Genomic DNA, 21,104 nt, shown 5'->3' with positions numbered 1-21,104 from the left:
AATCAGATATCTCGGATCCAAATATCTAAAGATAATGCCCTTCACTTAATACCCTGGATCCAAATTCATCGAAGAAATTGAATCTGAATTCGAAATTTTAAATCAATGCTTTCGTGAATGCAATGTCCCATAAGAGGGAGTAGAAAGAGTTCCAATCCTCTCTTTGCATATGCCGTTGCTCTACAATGCTTGTCGTACTCACAAACAATTTTGTTTAAAAGCTCTCACAGGAGTATTGCAATAGAATTGCAGCCGTGGAAAATTTTAAGGCAAAACACAACCTTCCCAAGAGATGGAACATCAATCGGGGGAATCTCAGTGCCATAGGATTATAACCACATCATAGATTTCACGGAACCACACTCGGCCCTCAATCATCCAATGCATCTGCCATTTTTTTTTCCTTTCCACAGACCATAAATCACTTGCCTCAAAGGAAAATACGTATCAAGTTACAGTGGGGATACCTAACTGTCAAAAGTCCAGGCATACATCTGCAACACCGCACGATAGGATTAAAAAAATGCTGCAAAATGTTTTTTCTTTCGCTTCGATGCTCAAAATAGAGGTGCGTCTCTTACACGTGAGCGGCTCTTACACACGCTTATTTGGTAGCTACTCTTTTTCCTTTGGCATCCCTATAGGAATTTCATCCCTACCTCATCTCACCAACTGACCTTTTTCAGTCTACCAGGTTCAATTCTCCCAGTTTCTGGAGGCCAAATGCTAGTCACCTACTGAGCTCAAAGATATCTCAATAGCTTTCAGCAATTGTATGACATGCAAGATGTTCAAAAAAGAATTAGACCAAACGCAATGCATATCTGACAGCATTTGAGTAAAAAACGTCCAGGAACAAAGCTTTGCATCAATCAAGCTGTACTTGATTGATGCAAAGCTTTATAGTTTTACAAGGCTTTATTTTTTTAAAAAGATCGCAGAGAAAGTAATGTGAACTCGTGCAAGGGTAATCCACAACACGGATAAACCGCAGGTGGATAATCGAGAGTTTGCTGTATTAGTATAAGATATGCAACTAAAACAAAACTATTTTTTCAAGAAAATAATCTCATAAACTAATAAAGTACCTTTATAACTTTCTTAAATGTTGGTTTCATTCACCTTTTCCATGCTAAAATGTCACAACTTGGCTTGTCCCCCCCTCCCAAAACCTGGCTTGCCCATCCCCCCCCAGTTATGATCCTGGGTACACCCTTGCTTGAGTACCAGACATGATATTGGAATTCAACTGTTTCCATACGCGCTTTGATTTTGAATTTTTCTCTTGGCTTGAGGTTCAATGCAAAGATCACAATGTGTGGGCCTACATATAAAAAGTTAAGTTATAACGAAGTAATCTTCTAGTCCACTCAACTTAATTATAAATTAACAGGCTCCACTGTATACTTGTACCTTGTTGTGATTTAATGCCTCAATATTGTTGCTACTCAATCCAAGCACAATAACACTGTCTCCCTTAAAATCAAATGTTGGTACGCTCTGTCAAAAACATTCCCCCCTCAGTAATTTTTTTTTATTTTTGGGCTATTTTGTCAGACCCAAGATTTACTTTGACAGAGTCATGCTTTTCCACAATTACCATTCACAAAAAAAAGCAGCAATGAACCTCTAATACACACACTTTTTAAAATTTGATACTTCATACTAAAATGCACAGGATCTGAAGGCTAAATCTGAGATAAAATTATGTAACACACTCACCAGAAGTAAGAGAGGAGACATGACAACCCAACAGCTCTTCCAGTACCATTTCACAGCCGTGGGTAGATTCATCCCCATTTCTGATATGTTATGCAAGAAGCAGTTTGGTCCTGTACAAGGAATAAATTAAGAATGATCATCAATGTATCTATCCCAGTCAGCACGATAATGGTAATACATTTTTAATAATAGCATTACAAAGATTTTACAAAATGCATTGTGTTGTATCACAATTGTAATACAGATGTAATACAGAGTCAAATGTCCTTTAAAACAATAGGGTGGTTTCCTATCATTTTTTTATTACCTAAATCGAAAGATTATTACTCATGGAGAATGCATTTCACACTTTTAGTTTCTTAAATGACGATATCTATTTTTCACGATTAAATGAAAAATGAAAATTTTCAAGCGCGCAAAAACGCGACGACTAAGTGTGAATGCTGGGAAAACCCCATGTGACGTCGTTCTGGTTCCTGCTGCCAAAAGTGAGGTGACCTTGGGGTGAGGGTATGCGCACCACTGCGATGCAGGCTGCTAGCAGGTAGCAGAGTACCCTGATAGCAAGAAGCGCTTGGCTTAAATAAGGATTTCTAATACCTTATCAAGGGAAGGAAACTTTCTGACCATAGGCAATTTTAAAAGGTGATTATTAAGACATATATCCCTGAACTCTGTGCCTCATGCATGCATTGGTAATCTCAGACGATGTAAAACTCCTGTCTACTCGTATAGAAACTAGGTCCCTGTGACGTCACGTGGAGTGGCATCGCATTGGCGCCAATCTGGCCTTTTTCAAATGAGGTTAAAATTGACCATTGCCATTCGTCTAAACTGGTATATCTATAACTAAATGATTTGTATATTGTGAATACACTAATGGTGGGTAACGAATCACAATCAATGCCTTTAGTTTTCTTTGATGAAGGAAACTACCCTATTGTATTATGATTGAAATACAAAGCTGAATTATGAATGCATAACAAATTTTATTTCTTTTGTATTACAACTGTATTACATTTGCAAATATAAGACTCATCAGGTGTTACCTCCAGAGCCATTACGTATTTACAGTAACCCATTAACACATTCAATGCGGGGCCGATTTTCATTAAAGTCGTCAGAATCCGCCAATAAAATAAGAAAGAAAAGTAGAGAAAGGTTTTCATGCCATAACTTTTGTTCAAACAGTGCTAATTACTATTGGCACACACGGATCGAAAGAGAGAAGGTCATAAGGTCATGCACACAATCATCGGAAGACTCGGAAGTGGATATTAGTCACGTACGTACGGAGGCGGAGAAAGTCTGACCGGCAGAGTGCGTCAGTTGACGTGCTCTGTACTGAATGCCTTAACACTCAGAGTGTGGGAATGTTTTTATACATTTTGTACGCTGACTGTGGTATTTACCCAAAATGTTTATTGCTCCCTGGACATCTTGCACTTGGGCACTTTTCCTCACCATAAGCAGCGCTAAGGGGATCACTTAACTCTACGTCTGACTAGCCCTCGTGGCAGGGGGTGCCTCCTACACATGTACCAATAAAATAGATTGATATTCACCCACTTTAAATCAACTCTTTTATGCATTTTGTTTCCTGCATCCAGTTCCCAGAGTGCTTAGAGAGGATAATGGAAGGAATAATTATTACTTTGTGCCATGAGGGAATGTAATGCAACCACTAATATGCAAGGGAGGGACTAGTGTGGGCAAGACGAGACGAAAGAAATAGTTTTGGCCATGAAGGTAATGAGGGCCTGCTAGAGCAAGGAAGAAGAGATGATCAAATGTACTTGCACATTTTTCCTGCAGTAACCTGTACTACACTCGTACATATGTTTTCTGTACTTGATTGGTTGAAAAATATGTTGCCTATCCACATTCATAGCTCCCAGAGATATTTCTAGACATCTGGAAATCCAAGGAACCACCCTATTGGTGGCTGCTTGATGAGGGACTGCATGATGACCCCACACTAGTTGCCTTTATGGGAGAGGAATGCTTAATTCCTATTTGTCAGCTGACAGAGTGGGTAGCAGGACAGCGATAATTTTTCAGATTTTGGATATGTCATGTTTTCCTTGTCTCAAAATTACCAAAATGAAGTTCACATTCACACACTAAATTTTTTATTTAAAAAAATATTGGGAGCCCATGCTTCAAGGGCCCTAACTAACCGAGGACCCAACACTGGGACCACAAGGAACATTCAGTCTGCATGGAGAGGGGAGGAGGTGGAGGCTAAGTGCATCTAGCAGCATACCCAGTGTGAAATGAGTTATCGTATCATTGTCGATTCAATGTCAAAGTAGTCTTCGATATAACGTCGATGGGAACACATCGATTGATGGTCCGAAAATGACGTGTTTGCAATATCGATGTCATCATCGTCATATCGAATACTTAACTGCAATTTCTTACATTGGGAATTTCGGTTTACATATTATTATGCAACAGAAAATGAGGTCTGATAACAATTACGGAAATAACAATCTTTTTGACTAATAATGATCATCTATTGCAGACACAACGACGGATTTCAATCGACCATGCAATGTGTAAACAAATGAAGGCTGAAATAATTAGGCGGTGCTAATTTTATGTTCACAAATTGTAATCTCAAGTCCAGCATATTTATCTTCCATTTTAGCAGACACCCTTAAGAAAAAATGAGAGATCATGTTGACATCCGTGGCGCGAGTGCAAATAAGGTATCAAAATGAATTACATGTAATAACAAGGCCAAGTTGATGCATAATTTCACACAACACGCAGGAAATACTAAGAACTGTGACACAAGTACAAGGTCCGGTGTATCTGAGGCAAATGTGTAAGCATGGAAGTCTGCACAACACAATGTGCTCACACAGCACCAACGACAACCAACGCATGTTTCAACTGGCTTTCCGACTCTTTCTTCTAAGCAACTGCCTTCAAGCTTGAATGCACTTCCTGTCAAGTTACTGAATGAAAATGAATCAACGATTGTTCTCTGGGATTAGAGCTAATGATTTATACATACATTAATAAAATAATCATGTATTTAATTTTAACTTTCTTATTCGTTTCTGATATGCTTTATAGTGTCTCACAGTTAATTTTAAGACTTCAACACTACACCACTATGCCCCCCCTCCACCAATCAACTTACCTACTTATCAGAATAACACGTTGATCGTCGATTGTCGATCGAACAAATAAAATCAGCATCGACCACATAACGATCTATTGACGTTAAATCGACGAAGATTCGAGGTAGATTCGATGATCCATTTCTCACTGGGATAAGCAATTGGCACCTAGGCAATATGTCAGAGCGTGGAGCAGTGTGATAAGGGGGTGGATCAGATTGCAGGGGACCATCTCTCATTAGCACTTTGAGATACATCAAAACAAACAAAATATTGGCCCTGGAGGCCTTCCTCCTCATCTTTTTTATTGGGATAGGTTTCTTTCAGCCCCATAAAATCCAATTTTGTGGACTGGTAAGAACTAAGGGCCTTTGGGTATGCAAAGTGCCATCTCCCAAACTCCCCAACTTTCACTCAGCTAGCGGTATCCACACTCAGCCACAGCTTTTCCATTACCCTGCGAGAATGCAGACTCTTTGACTATTTCTCCACCAAAAATGTGGAATTGGAAATGACTCAGTGGCAGCAAATCAACTTTGTCTGAGCAAGGCAGCTGTTTAGCAGGACTCTGCTTGAGGCACGGGTCCCATTTTTATTAGTAAGTAATCAAATTTTAGCACATGAATATAAACTTCAATTTGGCCATTTCGAGATAGGAAAACATGATTTTATGAAAAACAAATGCCTATGTAGTGATCAGGCAAGCCACCTGATGGAAGATAAAGAAAAGAGTAGGCAAGAGCATACATATTTTAAGAGACATACCGTAGACCCATCCAACAAGGACCGTCTCTGCAATTCCAATGATGAGGATAGACCATGCGGCAGAGTTCCAGTCGAGCAGAGTGAAGAGGTAAACGCCGCCCTCAAAGCACATGGGAATGCCCGCAACAAAGCAGCACGCACACGTTCCAATACCCACCCACGCTTTGTGCGCACGTAACGATGGCCACTTGTCCATTATTGCCGTCGTAATCGACTCCAAACCAGCAATCTTAAGTGAGAAACAAGCAGAGATGGGCAAAATACACATCAAATGTATTTTAGATACAAAATACAAATTACTTTTAAAATCTGTGTTTCAAATACAAAATACAAATTACATACTTCTAAAAATTGTATTTTCGATACTAAATACAAATGTAATTTCAAAATGCATTCTTAAAATACAAAATACCTACATACCTTCACAGAAGTTCTTATCTAATAAAAATTAAAATCAATTCAAATATGAACTATTTTTAGAATGAGAGGCTCAAACATTCTTACAACTTATTTATAAGTAACTGGCAATCAGACCATTATCCAGGGCAAAATCTCTTAAATAATATGGGGAATATATGGTAATAATTTGTTTATTTCACTTGTCTCACTTACTCCTTCAATTAATGCTCCTTTCCCTTCGAAAGCAATGTAAATGTTTCAAACATAGAGACTGCTAAATTACTTCTTTTGCAATTGTGAATAAATCCTGCAAAAGAAAATAACCTTTCCACAGGAGCACTGGATGTGAGGCCAGAGTTATAATGTACAAACAACTTTTTTACAGCCGGATATGCACTTAACGTTGACAGACATTTCGATTTGTCACCTAGACATTGCAATACTTCAATTTCATTCCTATTTAAAACATTGAATGAGGAATGCCCCGGGTCATCTGAAAAGGTTTATACAGAAGTAAATTAAGGGGCAATTTATTGTCCCATAGATGGCAGGCTAATACCAATTCGGTATCCCTGCCATATCGTCGCGCACTCTTACAAATTACACACAAAAAAATTATATGTATTTTGATTTTGAATGTATTTTAAAAATACAAATTACTCTTTAGATGCATTTTCATTACATAATACAAAATACTCTCAGAAAATGTATTTACGATACAAATTACAAACTACAAATGTATCGAAAATAAGTATTTCAAATACAAGTATTTTCGATACTGCCCATCTCTGGAAACAAGAAAACAAACTAACTAAAGTAACATTTCAAGGAGTTAAAACATTTTTGCATTTCCAAAAATATTACTGCCTGCAAACTGGATTGGGTGGTGCTGACCTAAAATCTCTCTAAAATATGATGTGCGCTATATCTGCAAAATTGTTGCTCCAACGTAAAAATGGAGTGAATTTGTGCTGTGGAGGCCTTTGACTTTTACTTGCATGTACTTTGATAAAATTTACTCACTTGTTGTTCTGAAAAAAATTGATAGTTATTATATATAGTTACCTCTCATATATTAATTAAACAATCAACCTGATTTTAAAAGGGTAGGGATTCTACTCCAAGGCATATTTTAAGGGTTTTAGAACAAAAATATATAACATGTTGTTGAAGTTATTAACGACTCTGGAGCAAGATACTCTCCTGTAATTTTCAATATTTTTAATAAGAAATGAAATAAACTGAAATAATGAAATCAAAAAGAAAGAGCCAACAGTAAAGATCCACAGGAACAAAATAAGAACGAGGTGCTGATGATTAGAATAAAATAGATTAGAAGAATAGAATAGAACAAAATAAGAATGAGGTGAGATTAGCTGATGACATCCAAGCCCAGGCAGGACCAGAGAAACAGAACCTTGAGTTATACAGTAAGGATCGACCAAAAATAGCAACAAAATCGGTAATATCATCATTGTGCTCAAAATTTAAGATCACAGCCAAAGTAATCTTCAATATTCCTATTGAGGTCCAGATTATAAGTGTCTTTAGTTTTTACCCAAACAATAACAGATTAATTATCTAGGATAATTTTCAATGTACATAATACAAAATAATTTAGCCCTTTCGCTGCTGTTCAATCTCCAAAAACCTCCTCCTCACATGCTTGGAAAAGGTTAAAATGCGTTTCGTGGGCCCACGGAGCAGGTACTTCAAAAATGGGCATGGCTACAAAGGGTCGCTAATCCGGGACCCTATCCTCGACGAGCTCACCCACTCAGGACCATCTCATCGACCCTAACAGCGGGGGTCGAAAAGTGACCGCTGTGACTACAATTTGAAAATCAACCAATCAATCCAATCATCAAAAAATGATTGTTTGATTGTTTGCATTGCACTCCTGCCAATCAAGCAATCAAGTATGTCTTTGAACCGTGTTTCTCCGGTGAGAAATAACGATTTTGTTAGCTTTGCTATAAACGTGGCTGCGGATCAACCTTTGCTAAAATGGCAAAGTTAACAAAATCGTTATTTTTCATCATGGAAACACGGCTTGATTGGCAGGAGTGCTATGGAAACAATCATTTTTTGGCAATCGGATTGATTGAATGATTGATTCTGGTAGGGTCGATGAGACGGTCCTGCGTGGGTGAGCTCGTGTAGGAAAGGGTCCCTTAGGGATTAGGGACCCTTCGAAGTGCTTTTGCAAAAGCGCATGGCAGGGAGGGAGAAAAAGAAATACAAACTCAGCAGTCTGCTGTGCTAACGTACGTTCACAGCAGTGAAAGGGTTAAAATAGGCTAAAATATTCCCCCAAAGCCAATCCCTTGAATTTACATTTTTTCAGATCAAGCTGACATTTTCAGAACAATATATCATATGATCACATACACGACTTGACGAACAGAAAAAATTGATAGTTATTGTATTTTGTGCCCCATATAGTGACCTCTAATATATTAAACAATCGATCTGATTTTTACAGCACAGAGATTCTACTCCCAAAGCATACTTTAAAATTTTGAGAATGGAAATCGGGATGAAAATTAGTAACACTTAAATGCTGAGATACCTTCAGCCTGATAGATTTAATGAAAAGATGGAGGAGTACCTGGCTGCCGAGTCCGAGGCAGAATAGCATGAAGAAGAACATGACCGCCCACAGCTGTGGTTGCGGCATGTGCAGCACAGCTTCTGGGTATGCCACAAATGCCAGTCCCGGACCAGACTGGACCACGTCGGGAACAGAAACGCCCATGTGGTGGGCAAGGAATCCGAGAATGGCAAAGATTGAAAATCCAGCAAGGATGGAGGTTAAACAGTTCACTATGGTCACGATGACAGCGTCCCTGGAGAAATTAAATATACATAGGTCATTTAAGAATTAGATTTTACGGATGGTTCATCTGTTCTGATTCAGGTTCATTTCTCCACACTGGTTTTTGATATCAGTTTTGATCACGTGCTTCATTACCCTTGGTTCATTTTTGAGAGTCATGAACAATTTTTTTTGACGTACAATGATACACAAGGTTATCTCAAAAGGTCTGGTTACATAGACAAAGCATCATTTTAATTCATTGCACAATATGTACTATGCTAACAAAGTTAACAAACTGGTTTTTGCTCAAACTATTCTAGTGTCTTTTTCTGGTTCCAATTCTGGTTAGTTGCTCAGAGCCAATATAACCAAGAACAAAGAACTGAACCCTCACCATATTTAAGGTTCCACATCATTGGTTAAGACTTTCCCCACATTTTTGTGGGTAATGTTTCCCATACATGGCTAAATTGAAAATATTTTTGCTGGTGCTCCTGTTAAGGTACCCAGACAAGAATATCTAATACAATTTTTTAAATTCTATGTTTCCTTATGTAATCAGGGTATGGTATTTGGAGGAGCTGATTAACAGCTTAGGTCTTCTGCAGCATGAGGAATGGAAGGGAGGAGAGAAACCATGCATTGCCCTCGAGAGATACCCTGCTCTTCATGAAAGGCCACCGTTTAACTTGAAAATCTTCACAACTGCCAGAATTTGAACCCAGGCCCATGAGGTGGGAGGCCACCACACCAACCCAATCCCTTGCAATCGTTTGGCTTTGTGATGCTTATAAAAGAACATTAGCACATATAATAAATACATAACTTAAATAAATAATAAATACATAATAATAATTTCACTGACCTGTGGCAGTTGTTGTTGAAGTTGCTGTACGAAGAGAGGGTCACGAGGGAGCCACAGCCGAGTCCGAGCGCATAGAACACTTGCGACGCAGCGTCTCCCCAAACAGCGGCCTTGGACAGAGTCTCCCACTGAGGGTTGATGTAGTAGAAGATGCCATCGGCCGCACCTTCGAGAGTCGCTCCTGGACAATTTAGGGAATTACATAATGCAATCAACAGTCAGAGCAAAGATGTCATTATTGATGTGAAGTCAACGTTTTTAAAGGCACTATTACTGTTAATGAAAGTCTTCACCGTGATTCTCACATAAACTTCACATCATCTTTGGCCACTGGGCCTCAACAGATATTCAGTGCTCACCCTCCCTCATGCACTGATGCCAGATCAAATGAGGATAACATGATTACATTGCAGTAACACATGACATGGACAGATGAGGAATAGACAGATACCCTCTCTCCATGATATGTACCTTAGTCGCGACTAACCTCGAATAAGCAACGCAAAGAGGACCACATATGGGTAGAGGGCCGTGAAGTACATCACTTTCCCTGCAGACGCAACGCCTTTGATGAGGCAAATGGCAGCAATCGCCCATGCCGCAAACAGACACACCAGCACACGCCACTGCATCCCACCCCAGTGTTCCCAGTCAGCACCAAAACCAGCGCCCAAAACAAAGCGGCTTCATTTAAAAAAAAGGAGGAAGAGAGAAAAGAAAGAACCACGATCAGTAGATCAGAAAATATCAAGTCTCAATCCAGTTACAGCAATATTTGCGTAAGTGCATCATCTAATTATCCACCATAATTTTGTTTTACTCCAAGAAAGAAAGAACCGATGAGAGTGTGCTTGTGCATGAATTTAAGGAGAGGGATACTAAAGAGTCAGATCTGGAGTGTTGTGCATTAAAAAAGCAGAAACATGGACAGGAGGAGAATGTGAAGACTGGATGTATATGAAATGTGGGTGTGGAGGAGAGTGGAGAAGGTGAATTGGAATGATAGGAGGAGGAACGACAAAGTGCTGGACTGGGAGTGAGAGGAGACAAAGCTTCTAGATGAGATACAGAGGAGATGGAAGGTTCCGATAGAGCCAGTTCCAGGCTGGGAGGGAATATAAAAAAATCCTGGAAGAGGGAAGAATGTTGGTAGGTTGGGGAGGAAGAGATTATGATTTATATGTAGATATAGAATGAAATGGAGTTGGCTTCATTGTGAATGGAAGAGGAAATGCAATATGGGAGAGCATATAGGCAGAGACATTTGCAAAATTCTTTCATCAAATCATTCAGACATTTGCATTAAAATTTTAATTAACTGGTAAAATACTTAAATAAATGGCAGCTTAAGGTTAAAAAAAACAAGCTTCTCATTACAAAGAAGTTTACACAAGACCTTGCAAAACAACATTCTCACAGTAAGTTGTCCAAAGTACCAACCAAGTACCTAAATTGTCACACCATCGTAAGACATGCATGAACTTGGGAACTCAGCGGTATTTTGAATGTGTTTATGCATTTAAGGCAAGATTTTAATTGTGTGCCTACATATTTCATCCCATGAAAATGAGTAACATCAATGTTAAGAAGAGCATGACAGATTTATTATCTCATTCACTTTCCAATAAATTGCAGATAGCATGACAACATCACTAAATATGCAAGATAGTAACTTGCCTTAGGAAAGTATTTGATGATTAGAACTCACTTACCATTGATAGATGGTTATTTTAGCATGGCTTAGCCTCAATTATAAACTTGTTAATGTTTTATTTATCACCTATATTCAGAGTTTTTTCTGTAAGTAATATTATGGGTTGATTTTGGAATATTTTGCAAGTCTCGCATTTCTCTGATTTACCTCAAATTTTAAGGGCATAGATCCTTAAATCTACATCCTTCACAAGGACAATTTATGCACAGATGAAGTCATATAATGTACACTTACACTGAAACCAGTGCCCGCGCTCCCAATTCATAAAAGTGACATCACAATGGCTCTGGCCAATAACCGTGCATTTTCTTCTTACAAAAAATCAAAAATTTCCTTCCATTTTTTTGTGTCTTATGGCTAAAGAGAGAGCTGTGAAATTCTAGACATAGGATTCTCCATTAATAAAATATAACTAGTTTCCAACTTGAGAAAAATCCCATACAACATACGCAACAGGGTACACAATCCACAGTCAGATCAACAGAAGAGAGGCAGAGGGCTGTAAGCTAATGAAAAATCCGATCTCTCTCCCCCCATTGGCCATCTGAGTGCGTGTGTTCAGAGGAAACCAGATTCAGGAGGTGGCAGACCAAGGCAGTTTGCCCAGCATTCATACTTTTAGCCGTTGATAAGCTCTCTGCCTTAACTGCCATAAACAACCCCTTTGAAAGACACATGGCCCTGGGTGAGCTTGCAACACGGTTTTCCCAAGAACGAATACTATTCTGCCTATGGACTACTTGGCGGTGACATGATTTGCTGCCTCAGGTCCCAAGCATTCCATCTTTGAGGCTGTCAGAGACCTTTAGAAATATTCATGAAATATAGTCGGGAAAATTTGGGTCATCCACCCTCTATTTCTTGCACCCTCTCAAAGAGGTGGACACAGAGAGCTTGTTTATGCAACCACATGCAAATCTCTAGTTAGGGGCTGTACAAAAATATTAAATTAGTCAAGGATCGCAGGAGAAAAAAAAATACTGTTAATAATATTTGAAATTGTAATTCATTTGGTGCAAGAGGCTGAATGATACAGGCTGATGTGTTACTGGCTGATGATAGAGTGGGGTGACTTTGTGACAAGGGGTCTATTTTTTGTATTTTTTATCTTGCACCGCAACTGCTCGTCTCATGAAAGAGATGCACAGTATTTCATTTGTCAGACATGCCGCGACATGTTTCGGCAGCCAGATGGAGCTTCTTAGCACATACAGTTCTTTCCAGTGGCCCAGCGAGGTGATTTTTAGGGGGTTTTCGGGGTTAAAACCCCCCCCAGAGCTCACAGAAATTTTTGAGTTAAATCTATTGTACTTAATTGGATTATATACTAATAGAAGAGAGTAAGGATTAGTAAAATATCCCTCAGTAGGCCGTAAAAATCACCATTTTGAACCATTTATCTTAAATTTTTCCGGGGGAAGGCCTCCACACCTCCCGCTTACCCTCAAGGGTATGCAATACCCCCACACCCCTAAGTATTAGTTGTGCCTGAAACCCCCCCCCCCCCCCAGCCTTAATTCCTAGCTGCGCACCTGGTTCTTTCTGATGCCATTGTCAAGCAATACTATTTGTTACTCTTTCGGAAAAGGAGGAAAACTTTATATTGTGAAAACGTTTCTATTAAAGACACATCTAAAATAGGTATGCAAATTGGTTTATGAATATGTTGGGCAAATTATTCAAGAATATGAATTAAATCAAGCCATTTTTGTTGAAAATACAAGACAAAAACTGGAATCATGCACTTTGTGTGGTGACTTTGTGACACGTAATCTTGTCAAAAAGTCACCACGCCATAATTTTAGGGAAAATTTTATCATGTTTCTTTTGCCTTTGCAACACTGAGAGGAAGATGAAGATGTATAAAAAGAAGTGGGGTGCGAGGGCCTAGAGAAATTACTGCAACCACTAGATGTCACCATATTTAGAGTTATAAAATTGATTTGGCATGCAATTTTGTCGGATTGGTGGCAATCAACATCCAGTAACCGATGTATGTCCGTTCCAAAAGACGAACTGCCTAGTCTGTTAAAGATTATTATGGACAAGCTGCAGGAAAACAGTGAAAATATCTCCTGTCAGGATGCAGGAAGACTGGAATTATTCTTCTTAAAAAAAATGAAATCTTTCCGAAGATTTTTGAAGGCCGTCTTGGAGTAGAGCCTGCCGTCAGGAGCAGGAGTGGTTGGTAAGATCTTCATAGAAGAGCTAAACAAAAATAGAGAAGAGGTTTTACAGGATACCGTGCCCCCAAGAGAGAAGAGAGAGAAGCGAGGGTCTTTTGAGGTGAAAAATATCAATTAGGAAACACCCTATTCATCGATGTCAAAAATTCTATAGCTTTGCCAAAGCATAAAACACTTGTAAATTAAGTAAAAACAGTTTTTTATTTCTCAAAATTGTGACATTATTCTTTTAGCGTACTATATAACCTAAAAAATATTTGTCACAAGTCACCCCACCTGGTTGAGTGACTTAGTGACGACTTTTTCCCTTTAGATAGTTGTTCATATTAAAGATACATATTTTTTGAGGATATTATCTTTAAAATGAAGGTTGAAACTATCATATGATATCATCCATTTCAGTTTATGTTAAAAATTGATCAGCGTATGAGCGAAAATGTGCAAAACTTGTCACAAAGTCACCCCATTCTATGGTATATGGATTGTTTGTGGGTATAAGTATTGGCATAAATATTTGAATAACTGAAAGCCTTGACAAAAAAAATTGTGAACCAGGTGTCACAGGTGAAGGGTAATATAATTCATACCTGTAATACTCTTCAGAGCTGAGAACTCTGCCCAAGAGACTGTGGAGGGAGACGGCTGCTGCGTTTGGAGCCGTTGAGTTGAAGCAGTGCGTTCTGTTGTTAGGGAGAGCAAAGAGTCCCTTGGATGAGCACAGAGAAACGACGGAATGGCAGCTCTGGTTCCAGAAGGTCATGAGCGGATGGCTCTCGACCAGCGTCACAGTATCGCTTGTGTTCCATCCTAGCACCAGGGCCTCGGAAATGGGGTCCGTGGTGTCGTATCCATACCACCCACTCCTTGTGTTCTCTCCATCAATGCACTTCAAATCTTCCAATTGGCTGAAGCAGTCTGAAATGGAGATCACGACATTGACATCACATGTGCTCGGTTTCCAATATCTTCGCGAGTGAGGAGACATGGCCTATAGGCCCATTTATGCAAAATATAATACCCAGTCCGTCAACAATGGATAAATTCCATCAGAATACCAATGAGTAGACCAGCTGTACATAATTTTACTGATACACTTGTCTGTCTCTGCGATGATACTTTTGGTAAATCAACCAATCTAGCCATCCTCAATATGGTATCGCTATCTAAGGAGGAAATATCTAACGTGGATCACACTTGAGTACAATGAGGATATGGGTAGCATGAAAGTCCGCTTAAACAAGGGGTGAAGAAAGATATCGAAGTAGAAAAGGATATGCAGTGAGGATCCAGCAACTAAATTCGTCAAAGCTGATTGGCTCTCACAGCAATGACCAATCACAGCACTTTCCCGCAGACTTGTGCAGAATTACAAGAAGCTGGTATTCAATGTTGTTGCTTGATAGGTATGATAGCTTCCACCAAGATGACCAGAGAAAGAGAAGGCACCTGCAGTTTAATCTGCTGAAGCTTCATTTTTGTTTTCCACTTCTCATCCTTTTCATCAGTTTTTAAAACTGTCCACAGCTAAAATGCGAAGTGATCCATTTGTTCTTAATAATACCCATATCCATAAACCTAATACATCGTTAAAACTTTTTCGGGCGCTTGTCATTATGATTGAAAGAATACTGTATATGTCTGAATATAGTCCCCCCTTTTTTTCCAAAAATGCCCATGAGAAAAGTTAAGGGGGGGGACTATATTCAAACCCAGTCTTTAAATTTTTTCCCGAAACTCAAGCCTCAAAATTAGGGGGGGGGGGACTATATTCGGAGGAATACGGTAATTTCAACAGGGACACCGGCATTAAAATTAGGCGTACTTGGCAACCCATAGTGAGAGAAAACAAGCAGCAACCCACTCCTCCAACCTCCCGCTCCCCTCCCCCCACCACCTGACACACATACCTATATATACTACATAAGATTTTAAATTCCCAACTCTTCATAATCCCTTGAAAAAGCGACCAGCATCGGTCGAGAAACGTTGGGGCCACTCAAGAATTGACGCGGCGACATAGCCCAAAAGTTTTTAAATCACCTAAAACATATTTACAATTATGAAAAATAGCACTGAAAACTTATGAATTTGATAGATTACATAATCAGTACCTACCTAATATGAATGCAGGTTAAATATCCCCAATAGTTTATTCCTTAGTGAAATTCGGATTGCTTTGACGGTCATATAGTGACGCAATAGGGAAATTGCATACTTTTTATAAACAGTATGCTGATATACTACAGTAAACACTTAGTACCGCAATATACTTTTTTCCGCTTAAAATTCAGTTTATACCCTAGAAAATGACTCCCAAAAGTCGCCCGAGTTTCGCGGGCTAAAAAATACCGCCCCCACTAATCTTTGGCTGTGACGTCATAGTTCAGTACGAGTCCAAGATCCAAGCCCAGTAACTGCAGGTTTGGAAGAGCCACGTTGCGTTTAAAGGAGAACGTGGGTGAAATAAGGAAAAATTACAAGTGGTGCATTGTTCCTCTGTGCATGCAATAACACCCCAGAAAAAATTTTCGTCTGCATTCCCACGGAGGAAATTAGAAGAAAAGCCTCGATGCATGCCGTCTGTCGGGATGAGCGTTACGGAAAAATAAGAGTATAATAAACGGAATGATAAACCCGTGTGCTATGTGAGCGAAGATAACTTTAATATAAATAATATTTCCATATTTCATTGACTGAATAACATGAAACTGAGATTTTTTGATAATTCGGCCGCCCTAGAATAAAAACTCAACTTCACAACAAAAATCGAGATAGGTGTTTCTCGATGGTTACGATGGACTCAAATTATTAAGGCACTTGTTCAATTTCAGTTACGGAAGGACATAGAAAATTCCATGATGTTTAAAATCAAGGGAGGAAATATGAAAATATAGAGCAACGTTGATCCTCATGCATTCGAGTGCCAGCCAAGAAGACAGCGTTTTCTTCTACTGTCGGCGTCAAAATGATGTGCCGCTGTACTTTGCAAATTTATATCCTGGCTTCACTACATGCTATAAAAATGAACTATACGTCATTTTAAAGGAAATTTTATCCTAAATTCTGATTTATTTTATTACAAAAAAATTGAAAAATGTAGACACGGTCAGTGCAATAAATGACTCCGCGCACCGAAAAATTAGCCGTTTTGTCAATTTCATGAACTTTGCAACTCAACCTAAGGAAAACTACAACGTCTACAGCATTCATCTTCCACATTAATTTACACTCATCAGTGCGAATTAATAAAATGGCTTTTGGGTATTTTTAGAACTTATATTTTGTTATAAATAAATGAAAATATTTAAACATTATCTTGTCCCATAGTTTACCCCGAAACATAAAGGAAGTTGTAGATGGAAAAAGAATGGAATCCAGAGGTGGTCACAAAAAATGAATCGCAGCATTCTTTGATTTTATTCTGCGCCGTTGCTTGCTTTTCAAAAAAAAGTTGAGTCACAAGGGGAATGTTCTGCGGCCTTTGATTTGGAAATTATGGAGATAAGAATGGACATGTGTGGATCAGCAATTTCCATTTAGTTGGTTGTCAGGATAAACCAAGGATCCATTTAAAGGTTGTCAGGCCATCGTATAAAGATAGGACTGATGTGCACCACAGGGGAAATGGTGTGTTTGAGGGAAAGTCAAACCCAAAGTTGCCCAAAGAATGTGCAGTTCTATGCAACATATGTTGCTATTTCCCCAGTTAAAACCAAATAGATATTGGATTGGGATGATATTTTCACCACGGGTTCCAGTGATAGTGAGAGTGCAGGTGATCACGGTCATCGTCGAAAGTCATCCCTCTAGGATTTCCGATACGGAATTTTTAAGTGACAACCGATCGCAATGACGATGAGCTCGCCTTTCGAGAAGGTTTCAGATATATCGTGAGAAAAGCTCCCAAAATGTATTAAAGACTCTGTTTGGAAAACATGCACATTTTAATGCTAATTTAGGAAGTATTTCATTTCAAAAGTAACTTATTAACACCTGAAGACGTTGTGTTTATTATATTGATCGAAGTGCGATTGACCGATTCTTTCTGCAGAATAGGAAGTGGCTTCGAGGTTTTTAGTCACAAGATGGTAGATTGTGTTGGAAGTTCGTCTATATTATTGCTAATAATTTGAAACGTTAATAGTCTGGCTTCCTCAGAGCTTCCTGTCGCCCTCCAGGCAAGTTATTTTTAAGTTGAAAGTATCATCGACAGCTTCGAGGTGGAAATAAGACTCTACCGGACTGCCAAAAGAATACACATTTCACATGAGTATACGCTTTCGCCAATATTATACGCAAGTCTCACTTTGTTATGAACTATAAAACATTACAGATGCACATCAGCTACCTTTCCATTTCTCGGCATCGACTTTCCGAGCCGACGAAGTCTACACCCTGGTAGAAAAAATTGTGTTCTTTTGGTGTTCTTTATATGTTCATTCAGTGTTCAAGTGTTCTTTTGATGTTCTTTTGGTGTTCTTTTATGTTCACCAATTTCTTGGTGTGTTCTTTTGATGTTCAATTTATGTTCTTTTTATGTTCATCTCAGTGAACACAAAATGAACATTTTTCTTTATGTTCATTTTGTGTTCCCTTTGAGTTCATTTTATGTTCACCATGGTGAACACAATATGAACATTTTTTTATGCGTTCATTTTATGTTCACTTTGTGTTCATTTTATGTTCACCATGGTGAACACAAATTGAACATTTTTTTATATGTTCATTTTATGTTCACTATGTTGAACACAAAATGAACATTTTTCTTTGTTGTTCTTTAAAATAAACCAGTATAAAAATTCTCATTCCTTGGAGGTGATTGTGGATAACTCCCAGTGAGAAATGGATCATCGAATCTACGTCGAATCTTCGTCGATTCGACGACTATAGATCGATATGTGGTCGACGTCGATTTTATTTGTTCAATCGACGATTTTTCGACGTGTTATTCTCATTGGTCAGCGGGGTCAGCGTGTTGATTGGCTGAGGGGAGGACTTAGTGATGTAGTTTTAATGTCTTAAAAATAACGGTGAAACGCTATTACAACATATGTGTCTTAAATAAGGAATATAAAATTAAATAATTATTTTATTTATCCATAAACATTAGTTTTGATCTCCGAGAACAATCTTTGATTCCTTTTAATTCTGTAACTTGACCGTTGAAGTTCGATTGCGTATAGCAGTTGGTTCCAGTTAGTTCAGTCTGGTTCAGTCAAGCTGGTAGTTCTTCGCAGTAAACTCGGAACAGAGACATTCGGCGCCGTATAGAAAATTTATTGTCGCATTTATTTTGCGCGACAAACTTTGCTAGCTCTAAATCCTATTATTGGTATTTAAAATCCTTCTGAAACTTAATGAGCTTCCGTCGCTTAGTAAAGACAAGCTTCGCTACGTCTTTCGTACTTCGGAATCGGTCTGCTTTTGGACCACTGTATGACAGGTAGGATTAGCTTCCCCTATTGAATGTGTTCAAGATTTCCATTTTCACACATTTGCCACATACGCCGGACCTTCTATTTGCGTCCAAGTTCTTACTTCTTTCCTGCGTGGTATGCGATATGCACAAGCTTGGCTTTGTGACTACGTTTACCTCATTTCGATACCTTTATACTCACGTCATAGATGTCAACACCTCACATTTTTTCTCTAGGATTTCTGATTATTATTGAAGATGAATACGAAGGACTTAAGATTACAAATCACCATTATAAATTTATTTCAGCCTTCATTTGTTTAGACTTTACGTGCTCGATTGAAATACGTCGTTGGCGCAGCAATAGATGCTCTTTATTAGCCGAAAAGATGTATATTTCCGTAATTATTAGTAGGAATCGCAGGTAAAAAGACGATATCTCGTCGACATAGAAAACTCGTCGATGGCGTCGACGTCGAAAATACGTCGATGGCGTCGACGTCGAAAACACGTCGATGGCTTCGACGTCGAAAACACGTCGATTTTCGGACCATATAGACATCGATCGATGTGTTACCATCGACGTTTTATCGATGAGTACTTCGACGTCGAATCGACGTAGATTCGATGATCCATTTCTCACTGGGACTGCAGTTCATGTGTCATGACAAGTAGCTTTACATAAAACAAGTAATACAGATGATTTTGGAGACTTTGTCTACCAAAAATGAGTTTGAATTTCGCCATCTTGAAATCCACAAAACTGTATTTTTTAGCAGTTTTCCATAATATTTCTAGAAATTTAAAATAACGAATTTCCGGGAAAAATATCCCAAAATGAAGGCATATCATCAAAAAATGGACATTGAACGATCCGAGAATGCAATCAAGGAACACCTGAAAACACTCTAAATATGTACTTTATTGCATACTAAACAGGGATAAGGCCTGAGCATTTGGATTCAAGTAATTAGTTCGTTTCTAATAAAAAAGCTGGAAATAAAATGATTTGAAATTATTCCAAACACTGACATCTGATTCCCAAATATGTGAAAGTTTTCATGGTAATGATGGGACTTCCGTGAAAGCTTTTTCTTTGTTGTTCAACAAAATGTTCTTTTTATGTTCATTTTGTGTTCTTTTGATGTTCAAAAAAGTGTTCATTTTGTGTTCAAATAATGTTCTTTTTATGTTCACAGACGAGTGTTCATTTTGTGTTCTTTTTATGTTCTTTCTGTCACAAAACACATAAAAAGAACATAAAGTGAACATTCGGTGAACATAGAAGGAACACAATTTGAACATTAAATGAACATAAAAAGAACACTGAATGAACACACTTTTTTCTACTAGGGCAGTTTCACTAAAATACCCTGTTATCATGATGGAATCAGTAACAGGAAGCTTGCTAGGATCAGCCTAAGAATAACCATATGCCTTCATCTTTACGCAATCTATCGCTTTCAATGGAGGAGAAATAGATCAAATAATAGCCCTGAAGTCACAATGAACAACTCCGATAAGTCTGCACTTCAATAAATGAATTATAACCACGCCGTCGCATGTATTCAAGTATGCAACCTATACTATGGCCGTGCCGCCGTGCCTCGTACTGAACTATGACGTCACTTTTCTACCAGCCAATCATCGGGCGTTTTCGCTTCTCACTTGCATTTGAAAATTCTCGTGAACTTTGATGCATTAAATATCGCAAACCACGTCATAAAATAATAAAAAAAGCTTTAACCGAGGTATGCAAACATATATTTTTATATAATTTTGGGGCTATTGATTATATCTGAAATATATGCAAGTTCCCTATTGTGGCAACTCTTTGTAAACCCATTTAAATGCGCGGTGGGTGACAACACAATCAGATGCGAATTGGAGGATCTTCTATTGCAATATTTGTGGCTTCTACTCTGACTATTCGAATTATGCTATTTACGATACATTGATGTGGCAACAGACCCACTTTTACTCACTACGCGTGTTCCATATCTCCCTAAGGTACGGCCACTTAACAACTGGCACTCACACTGAAACACTTAATTTAAGCATCCGGTGATTTTCACAGAGATT

General features: G+C 38.6%; 1 protein-coding gene across 1 annotated transcript in view; it reads right to left on the bottom strand.

Moving 5' to 3' along the window:
- LOC124156998 (sodium- and chloride-dependent neutral and basic amino acid transporter B(0+)-like) overlaps positions 1-21,104 on the bottom strand; it is a 125,553-nt gene that overhangs the window by 12,307 nt on the left and 92,142 nt on the right. The window contains exons 4-9 of the mRNA XM_046531450.1: positions 14,194-14,521; positions 10,194-10,390; positions 9,707-9,887; positions 8,632-8,869; positions 5,622-5,850; positions 1,723-1,832 (exon numbers count right to left, since the gene is read on the bottom strand). Coding sequence (XP_046387406.1) covers positions 1,723-1,832; positions 5,622-5,850; positions 8,632-8,869; positions 9,707-9,887; positions 10,194-10,390; positions 14,194-14,521 — 1,283 coding nt within the window. The remainder of the gene's footprint in view (positions 1-1,722; positions 1,833-5,621; positions 5,851-8,631; positions 8,870-9,706; positions 9,888-10,193; positions 10,391-14,193; positions 14,522-21,104) is intronic.

This window comes from Ischnura elegans, chromosome 4 (assembly GCF_921293095.1).
Source record: "Ischnura elegans chromosome 4, ioIscEleg1.1, whole genome shotgun sequence".
Taxonomy (NCBI): domain Eukaryota; kingdom Metazoa; phylum Arthropoda; class Insecta; order Odonata; family Coenagrionidae; genus Ischnura; species Ischnura elegans.
Note: the sequence above shows the minus strand (reverse complement) of the source record. Positions and strands in the feature narration are given on the sequence as shown.